At 43.7% G+C, this 10,125-nt stretch overlaps 1 protein-coding gene across 1 annotated transcript; it reads left to right on the top strand.

Annotated features, from left to right (window-relative positions):
• Nucleotides 1–1,144: 1,144 nt before the first annotated feature.
• LOC125706053 (tetraspanin-3-like) lies at nucleotides 1,145–9,390 on the top strand. The gene is made up of 7 exons (XM_048972512.1): nucleotides 1,145–1,345; nucleotides 3,974–4,165; nucleotides 4,430–4,504; nucleotides 5,223–5,324; nucleotides 5,567–5,719; nucleotides 6,533–6,616; nucleotides 9,104–9,390. The coding sequence occupies exons 1-7, from the start codon at nucleotides 1,283–1,285 to the stop codon at nucleotides 9,194–9,196; spliced, it is 762 nt and encodes a 253-aa protein (XP_048828469.1). The 5' UTR covers nucleotides 1,145–1,282; the 3' UTR covers nucleotides 9,197–9,390.
• The last annotated feature ends 735 nt before the right edge of the window (nucleotides 9,391–10,125 follow it).

The raw sequence follows: 10,125 nt of genomic DNA, 5'->3' as shown, positions 1-10,125 counted from the left end.
TGAAAGAAAGCCATTCAGACAAAATACGCATGTTTTTATTTTTTCTTTCGTAATTAATATATACTCGTACATTTAACAGTTTTACCTGTACAGTATTGTCACTGAGGGGGCGGCATAGTGGTGCAGTGGTTAGCACTGTTGCCTCACACCTCTGGGACCCGGTTTCGAGTCTCCGCCTGGGTCACATGTGTGCGAAGTTTGCATGTTCTCCCCATGTCGTCGTGGGGTTTCCTCCGGGTACATGCTGAGGCTAATTGGACTTGCTAAATTATGCCCATAGGTGTGCGTGTGTGAGTGTGCCCTGCGATGGGCTGGCCCCCCATCCTGGGTTGTTCCCTGCCTCGTGCCCATTGCTTCCAGGATAGGCTCCGGACCCCCCGCGACCCAGTAGGATAAGCGGTTTGGAAAATGGATGGATGGATGGATATTGTCACTGACAGCTTTGTATATAACAAACCTGTCGTGGGTGTACCGAAAATCTATGGGTGTATACAAGCTAACAAACAAAATGAGACTAAACAAGCGGTGAAGTTTTAATTTTGTGATAGACTTGCATATTCCAGGGTGTGAGCAGTATTAAGATCATTTTCATCATGCCGTGAAAAAATATTAAGATCGTTAATCATTTATAGTCAATGGTACAAGGTGAATGTCTGAAGCGAAGAGTGAATACTTTACGATAAGCCCAACACTGGAATCCTTTAGATGTAAGATCGTGTGATTTTTTTTTGTACCCAGTTTCGTTCCCAAAAGGTGAAAGAATCTGGAGAGGATATAGGTGACCAGAAAAGAATGTTGTCCTTCCAGGACATCATGGTGTCACTACGCATCTTACTCCTATTTATAATTCATTGTTAAACTTGGCGTTCTGAGAAAAGGTCAATAGGTCTTCCATGTTTTCGTAACACAAACATGAGCAGAAATGAATATAATAGATGCTAAATTTCTATGTGTTACCCACAGTTATATTCCACAGTATTAAGCACACTCTGAAACGCATATGCTGTAAGATGAATAGAAATGCAAGAATGCAGTTCATTGCATCGTGAGAGTTCTTTTAATAAGCCGCACGTTTTAATAAAGCACATGTCCGCTGCGCTGCAGAAGCGATGAGCTCATCGAGTCACGTGACCGTGTCCGACTGACTTGTGCGCTGGTGGCGATTTCATGAGACACTGGGAGAGGCGCGGGGCAGTACAGCGAGGCAGCCCGACAGCCATTTTAACATTATAACCGGCGAGGAGCATTCACTACACGAATACGAAATTATTTAAAAGGAAATATGGGCCAGTGCGGTATTACGTCTTCGAAGACAGTTCTGGTTTTCCTTAACCTAATATTCTGGGTAAGCAAACCTTTTGCTATTATTCCTGTGTGCAAAATGGTCAGGAAGGCTGAGATATGCGCAGCAGATTTTGCGACTACACAGGGAGAAGCAATATGCGTCGCCAGACTGCGATCCAGCTTGGATTAGACGGGGGGTGATCGCAGCGCTGGGACAGTCGGCTCCGGAGAGGAAGCTGTCTCTATTGTGCATTGTGCTTACTTAATAGTACATAATTCTCCCTAAATGTGGTGCCATAAAATGAGGGGGGCGGAGGGATGTGGAATCCAGTGCAGAAAATTACATTCTATATAATAACACAAGACACAATGCAATATTATATAATGCTATATTATGTAATATTATATATTGTGACGAAGTTGTGCTCCTCTTGGTTGCCAGCGGTAAAGTGGAGATGCGGCTGTTTCTATGGAAGGTTACAGCTTCAGCTGTCTGCGCAGGAATGAAACTGTGGCGTCTCGGCCATGGTCATTAATATAAGAACCGCGATCGTTCTTTTCTTTAAATCGTTCCCTTATTCGCAAATCGTTTTCTGAGGTTTTGTGTTACCTGGTGAAGCGTCTTTACTGTGCGTGTGGTGCATTATTATCTATATCGCACACAGGTACAGCAATAATAAAAGCAAGAAAATATGCCGGTGGGTCTGTCTGTGCCACCTATTTTCAGATATAAAATAGCTCAGATTATTGCTATGTCTCTGTGTGATGATGATGGTTTTCCTTGGTATGCTTTTCTTTCAGATGTGCCCAGAGGTATGTGCATACAATGCATAATTTTAGCCATGTACTGTGTGCCAGACGCGTTTACGGTGCATTCCCGAGTTCACCAGAGACGCCTAAAATGCCGAGCGTAACATATTCATTTAGTCAAAAATAGATTATAATTTGATCTGGAGAAATATGACTGAACAGTGGATTGGCAGGGCACCAGTAATTACAAGGTATTATTTCACGGAGAAAGGAGATAAGTAGGTTTTGCAAACATTGCATGATGAATTGGATTTTGGCCTGAAGACCTGATGTAGCCTCTTTTGGTCCTGGCTGGGGGGGACGACAGAGAAACCCAGGCAGGCGTGGCACGTGCTTTAATGCACCCCTTGTTAGCCTGCTGGATCCAGGCTGGATACTGGAAGGGGTGGTTGTCCTGGTCTCGCTGTGCACAGTACCTACAGCTTAGGGGTAACATTAAAACACCTGATCTACCCCCCTCCACCCACTCACCCCAACCATTGGCATGATGGCAGTAATACCCTGTCACTAGGCAGTTTCCAGTGAAAATGGGCATATAACACAGTTTAGTCATGCCAGGATCTGAGCTGCAGAGTTCAGCTGATATTAGAAATATCTGCCATGATCAAATACAGAACGAGTATAATTTTAGGAGAGTATATATTGCTTGTTTATTCAGAAATAATTTTTGCATTTTTCTCCCAGTTTTGGTATTACTGTAAGCAGTGAGCTAGATCCAGGGCTTGCTGACCCATCGACACTTCATCATCGGCAGGTTTCAGACGGGACAGCAGCTGTCCCAGATGATTATTTATGAGCCGGGATTATCTTGCAGTGGCAGAGATCAAGACGCACATCTCCGCAGTGCTGAGCGTCCGTTTGTAACTGTGCGCATTGTCAAATCTGTCTGTCGCCGGGAGCGACAGTGAGAAAACGCCTGTATTCTTTAGACACACAGCCTCTGTGACGGAAGTTGATGTAAAAGTTAAATATATAAATAAAAACGTCGCTTTCAACACTTATTTCAAAAGTGAATCTAAAAATAGCTAGGTGACAGATTCTCCCCAGTGAATTCATCTTGTGGTTAAAGTTAATTTCTGCTTGATTTTATCATTTTTTTTTTGTATTTGGTAACATCTGGATGACTATAAGACATCAATACGATGTAGAACTTACTTATAAGGCCTCTTCATTTAATTGAGAAAACGTCAGCGATTTCTATGTCTGTATTCTTCTGCTTGAGTAGATTAGGTTTGACCTCTATGTCGGGGAAGCATTTTGTGTTCTTGCCAGACTGGGCAGGTCATCACTCGAACCACCACACAAGGTATCGCTAACCACTCACAACCCTTCACCGGGTGACAACAGGAGATCTTGTACTTTTCTTTGCAGTTTTCATTTCATGGTGACAGACTCCTTGTAGGAAAGGTGTGTACCTCTCTGAATCACTTCCTGCCAAGCTGATGGCTTCTTTTTCACACACGGTATTCACTTTGTGTCTCTGATTATTCTCTATCTACCGCTATCTACGGATTTACCCTTCTTCTCCTTCCTTGTGATATACATCACATTTCCCACTGCCTCGGAATTGCCACACCCATTATTTTTTATTTACAGCACTGTCAATACTGTACTAAGGGCATTAACTGACAGACATCAACACATCACTAAGGATAGGAAGCCATCTGTGACCATGACGTCTTCTACAGACAATGGCCTCTGTCCTGAAGAGTCCAAAAACATGTTAAGTTGGCTGTTGTGTTCATTCCAGTTGTCTGCTAGACAATGTTAGTTCACACTAAGACTTGAAGACTCCATGACCTTTGACTCTCCAACTTCAGCAGCACTAAACAGGTGGACCCAGCTTCTCATTATCTTTCTCCTCCCTGTGTTTTTACAGGCGGCAGCTGGCATTCTGTGCTACGTCGGAGCCTACGTGTTCATCACATACGATGACTACGAGCATTTCTTCGAGGACGTGTACACACTCATCCCCGCCGTCATCATCATCGCCGTTGGGACCCTCCTGTTCATCATTGGGCTGATCGGCTGCTGCGCCACGATACGAGAGAGCCGCTGTGGCCTGGCAACAGTAAGGGGAAGCCTGGGAATGTGGGCCTGTTTCCGCTCATGCCCAGTCTTATGGCCGGGACCCCTGCTGGCCACTCAGGGAACAACTTATTAGTCTTCAACTCCCGTAGACAAAAACAGACAGAACTTTGGGTCAAAGTTTGAGGGTCTAGTCAAGGCATTAATCATAAATAAACACACCTTGTGCACTTAGTTTTCACAAATGTCATTTGCAGGATTCTTTGTAACAGTCAATGAATTTATTAATCTCTTTTTACCCTAACAGTTTGTGATAATCCTGTTGCTGGTGTTTGCTACCGAAGTTGTGGTGGTGGTTCTGGGTTACGTGTACAGAGCAAAGGTGAGTCCTACTTTGTCTGGCAAATATTGAAGTTGGCTGGGTTTCTATGAAGACAAATTGAAAAATTCTTAGGAGATTGGTTTAGCTCATCGTAGTTGATTTAGAAGGAAGTAAACGTTAAGTGTAACGTTGGATCCTGGTAATTAAGTGCTTGCAGCCTGCCCTCTGTGCCACACCTGTGTATGCGTTGGCACTGTCTCAAACATCCTGTTCACACACCTCTCTGGGCATTTACAGTGGGCCATTTATAGAATTTAATGTTATTCCAGAAGACATTGTAAAAATTTCAAGCATTGACTACTATGTTATTGTAGCTCCTGTGTGTCTCATATCCAAGGTGATGGTACTCCATGGTGTACCTGGGTCCAGGTTTACAGTCACGCCTCAATCTGTGAGGCTCCAAACTATTTTCACATTACATTATAGTGCGTAGTCTTTTCCCACAAGCCTTCATTTCCTAAAATTATAGCTTGGTAGGCTTAAAGATTAAGAACATATTTTGGCTTTACATGTAATCCATGTTACTCTGCATCTGATGAAATGTTTGGAATTTGAAATGTAACTTAACAGCTTTCTAAAGACCCAAGTCAAGTCGCACCAGTTCAGCATTGACCCACATTCTTGCTTAGTCACTGTCTCAGTTACCCATCTGCTGAATACTGAGAGCATCGTGTGAGTCATATTAATGGCATCTCATTAAACAAGCTGTTTTATTCAGGTTGAAGACGAGGTCGATTCTTCCATCCAGAAGGTGTACGAGGAGTACAATGGGACAAACTCGGATGCCCCCAGCCGTGCCATCGACTATGTGCAGAGACAGGTAATAAAGGTTTATCAAACATTTGAAGCTGATTTTGATGGGAAAAAAACCTTAAATGTTGTAGAAGCATGATCTAGCGTAATGCCTGAGGTTCTGTTTTCTTATGGAGAGAGTAAGCTAACTAATTAATGACATAATTTATGTCCGTTGAATGTATATCGGGTAGGCTAAGTAAGGTTTGATGCTACACCTTGTGATGGTCACCATCTTCAGCTCCATGTTTTTGTCTCTCTCACGCTCAGCTTCACTGCTGCGGCATTCACAACTACTCAGACTGGAGGAACACGCGCTGGTTCAAGGAGGTCAGGAACAACAGCGTCCCCATCAGCTGCTGCAGGCCTGGCGTTGTAAACTGCACCGGATCCCTCACCCGCCCGGGAGACCTCTACCCAGAGGTGAGGCGTGATGGAGATCAGTCCCAGCTGAGGCGGCCTGGCACAGCGACGTTTGTGGGCAGAAGGGGGACGCTGGGCGGTTGGCAGCGATAGCAGTGGGAATAAACTGGAGGATTGATGCAGGAGGATAAGTGACCCACTATATTTCGGTTTGATCACAGACAGGCTGCGGTATCAGCGAAAGCCGTCCATACCCCAGCAGAGGCTACAAACTGTCTGTGAATAAATTGGTCACATAGCACATTGATTTTGTGTTAACGGCAGTGACTGAGGGCGACACATTAATAATGAACTTTCACTTGTTTGTATCCCATTGTGACAGGATGATAGAGGGGGGGCTGATCTTCCCACTGTAATGGAGGCAGAGGGCCGTCATGGGAATTAAAATGTGAAGTTCCCTGGCGTTCCTTGTTCTCTGACAGCTCGGCAGCAATTTTGCTATTGATCCTGCGTACGAGAGCCATGATGGTTCACAAATGTTATGGTCAAAGCGATTGGAATGACTCATGTGGGAATGGGGATTTAAGTGTCTGTCTCACCTTCCACTGCGTTTTTCTTCTTAACTCCATTTATTCCCGTTATAATCACTGTTCAGTCATTTAGGTTTAGGACCTACCTTCTCACAGAATGCCTCCCAGTCTTTAACCTTTACACCACAAAGCATTCTTAAATTACGCATTTGTAATGGGCGCACTGGTGGATCGCTCCTTTAGGGCTGTATTGTAAAGATGCCAGTAAGCTCTTTGTAATGGTTTTTAGTGGCATCGCGTGACACTTGTTGTTTCTTGCAATGCATTCGTTGTGTTTCGCCAGGGCTGTGAAGCTCTTGTCGTGAAGAAATTGAAGGAGATCATGATGTACGTCATCTGGGCGGCACTGACATTTGCGTCAATACAGGTAAATAATAAAAGTGATTTTCAACAAATTCCACATCAATAATCTGCGGGGATCTACTAATCTTTTCGGTTCAATAGCCAACAACTACAATACCATGCAACGTACATAAGCTCAGAACAATGAACATCAGACATAGTAGTTGACCCATGAAATAACATACAAGAACTTGAAATAGGAATAAGGACAAGCTGTCGCTTTTGGGTAAGATACACATGCAGACAAACCTGTATTGTTTCATTTGTATAACTTAATTGGGATGACAGTCAGTATTAATACGTTTGGTTATTTGTGTTAGCTTAATCTCAATCTGTTGGTGGTGACTTAATGAGTTTTTATTGCAAAGGAATTGTTCTTGTTGGATATCATCATGTGATGCTTGACTGGAGTATGTATTGGTATGAAATGAGAGAGAACAACCACATATGGACATATGTCCCTAGAGAGCCGTCCATGAGAGTAATTAGTGATCCACCGGCATTTGCCAATGTTACTTAAACGTTCGGACATCAACATCGGTCAGATGTGTCTTGGTGATGTTGCCACCCAATATTTAGACTTTAGTCAATATTCAAACTTGGCAGCGACAGAAATACCTACTAAAATAATGGTGATGATTGCATTGGACAATTAACCACTTTTTGTTATGGAGGACGAAGGATTTTGTTGGTTCATTTAGCACTTATAACCTCGCTACCGTCTCCCAAATTGATGTCTGATTGCTTGTATTACATGATGTGGTTGCTGTTACGATCACGATCGTGACAGATGCTCCACACATTCTCAATATGTTAAGAAGGCATGTTACAAACATCAGTTTCATTACATATTTGTAGATCTCATAGGTTAGCCAATTATTGGTATCAGTTTTGGTAATATTTGATCAAAAATACATTGATTTGGGCCTAAGTTTCCACACTGGTGAACTATCAAGAATTGTGGATTAATTAACACTATTAAAACTACAGTATTGTAGACTAGTGTAAGACTCGGGTATACAGGGGGACAAGAGCTGCAGTAATGCAGTACTGAGTAAGAGTAATGTTGCAGTAAGGCAGGATATACAGGAGGAGAAGAGCTGCAGTACTGAGTGGGAGTACTGTGGGAGTAAGGTGGGGTATACAAGAAGAGAAGAGCTGCAGTAATAAATTACTGACTATGAGTACTGGTCCAGTAAGGTGGGGTTTAGAGCAGGGGTAGAGCTGCAGTAATGCAGTACTGAGTAGGAGTACTGTTCCAATAAGGCAGGGTATATAGCTTGCCTACTCCCCCACTGGCTTGGTTGTGTAAGGGCTTAATGAGCAGCATAAACCCTAAAGGGGCCTAGCAGAAGGTGCACCCAGGACCAGAAGAACATTCCGACTCAGACTCCCCTCATGATGACTCAGAACAAGCAACTGCGAAACCTAGAAACAAAGTAACCTAGAAAGGACGCAGTGTGTCTCCCTGTGTCTGAGTGAGCCGTTTTGTATAATGCAGACTGCTAAATGTGCAGTAAATTTCCCACCACATATTTTATTTATACAGCAGAAGCAGGCTACCCATCTGTTATTTCCTGTTAACAAGTCTGCTGACAGTCCTGTTGTCAGGCATTTCTGCTTTTTCTCCTTTCCAAACCTTTTGTTTTGGTCAGTTTTGCTTTATGTGTTTTTTTTTTGTTCATTAAATCTTCATTATAACCTGAGCTAAACTAGCTGAGAGGCAAATTAAGGAGATGGTAGGCAGAGCAGTGGATGATTAACACATGGTCACATTATCCGTCTTCCAAGTGAAATTCTATCTGGCGGTGCTGTTCCTACCACCCCCTTGCATGATCTGGGTGGGGGGTGGGTGACTAAGCAGGCAGAATTTCCACATGAATTTCACTCTGTTCAGTGTGGACAAAATTTGTATGTATAGATTTTTCTATATGTATGTATGTATAGAGTTTTATCTGCGGAATCACCTCTGCGGGCTGGTATGGTTTGTGTGCTGGGGGATGCTGGGAAATGCAGTCAGCAGTAAGAAAAGTAACTGCTGTTCGTCTGGCCTTCTGTCTGAGGGGATTTTTTACTGCCAGACCAATTCCCCAGAGGTCTGTCTGTCCCGGACAGACCCACAGCGATAATTGAGGCTGAGGCTCAGAGCTCGTGTTACACTGCTAGTTATTTCACAGTGCAGGAGATCACATGTGAATTGAGGAATCTTTTCATGCTGCTTGCTGGCCTGTTGCATGTAGGAGCCCATGTACATGGCCTGGGCTACGGGGCGTGCCTTTCATTGCTAGGGGTTCTCTTTGTGTTTGCCCTCAGGCTGGGCCTGTCCCTATTTTGTCTTACACAGCTTGGTGGTTCCAGGGTTCATGTATCCCATTTCCCATTCAAGGCCAGAATTCCAGCCCTGCCCCTTTTCTGACCGCGATTTTTTTAACCGCACCCCCCACCTGAACCAATCCATGTGAGCATGTCTCCATCCTAAGCTGACAGTTCTGCCTGCCTGTCTTGCTTCTAGATGCTGGGCATGCTGTGTGCCTGCGTGGTTCTGTGCCGGAGGGGCCGTGATCCTGCCTACGAGCTGCTGGTGAGCGGCAGCACATACGCCTGAAGAGGAGCGAAGTCTGAAGCCGCCCCCCCCCCCCCCCAACAGTCCCTCTCTGCTTGCTCTGCACACTGGGCGCGGGGATCCTATTTATTTACACACGTCAAAAACTGCTCTTTTAACCTAAAGTATTTCAAACCGCTGTAAAATACTGATGGCCAGTGTCCGAAATGGCATTAAAACATTTGTATTTTTTTGGCTGTTGGGGAACCTCTACTTTTGTATCGGATGTTTTGCGGCTTCTGTCGGCAACTGGAATCTACTGTACGACGCGATATTTGGAATGTCTTATTTCCTCACGTGGCAGTTTGCACTATGTGTAGGGTTCAGGGGGTATTTTATAAATATGAGAGCCTTCTGCTTTCTGAGACCTGGCTGTGGCAGGAGTCCTGTTAGTGTAACTCGCAGAGGGACCCCATGTCAAGACAGTCCAGTCAAACACTGCAAAATTTTTCCCGATGTTTTCCATGTTCCTGGGGATGTAGCAGTACTGCACCTGCGTGGTTTGAAAACAGAACTGTATTTTCGCATTGACCAATTTGCACTGCGTCGTACGTCGTGAAAAATCACACCATTTCATTTGTTTTTTTTTTTCTTCTTCCGTTCTGTGTTCCTTTGTGACGTCAAGTGGACTGGTAGGAATTAGATTTAATTTGAAGGTGTAACTACGTAGAATAACACGCCCCGATGTAAAAACTGAAGTAAATGTAAATAGATTAGGGAAAGAAACTTTCATGAAATTAATCTGTAAATTCCAAATAAAAAACAAACCTTTTTGTCCCACAGAACAATACGTGTGATACTTGTATGTCACAATATGAGAATGGTTTCAGATTTGGGGTTGTTGAAAATGACCCAGTTTATATTCATATTTCTTGATTTTTATGGCCATTTATTAGGATATTAGTGTTTTATGCCTTTAGAAAATGGCAGCT

The sequence above is a fragment of the Brienomyrus brachyistius genome, chromosome 13 (assembly GCF_023856365.1).
Source record: "Brienomyrus brachyistius isolate T26 chromosome 13, BBRACH_0.4, whole genome shotgun sequence".
NCBI lineage: Eukaryota > Metazoa > Chordata > Actinopteri > Osteoglossiformes > Mormyridae > Brienomyrus > Brienomyrus brachyistius.
The sequence above is the reverse complement of the archived record's forward strand: the minus strand, read 5'-3'. Positions and strand labels throughout refer to the sequence as shown.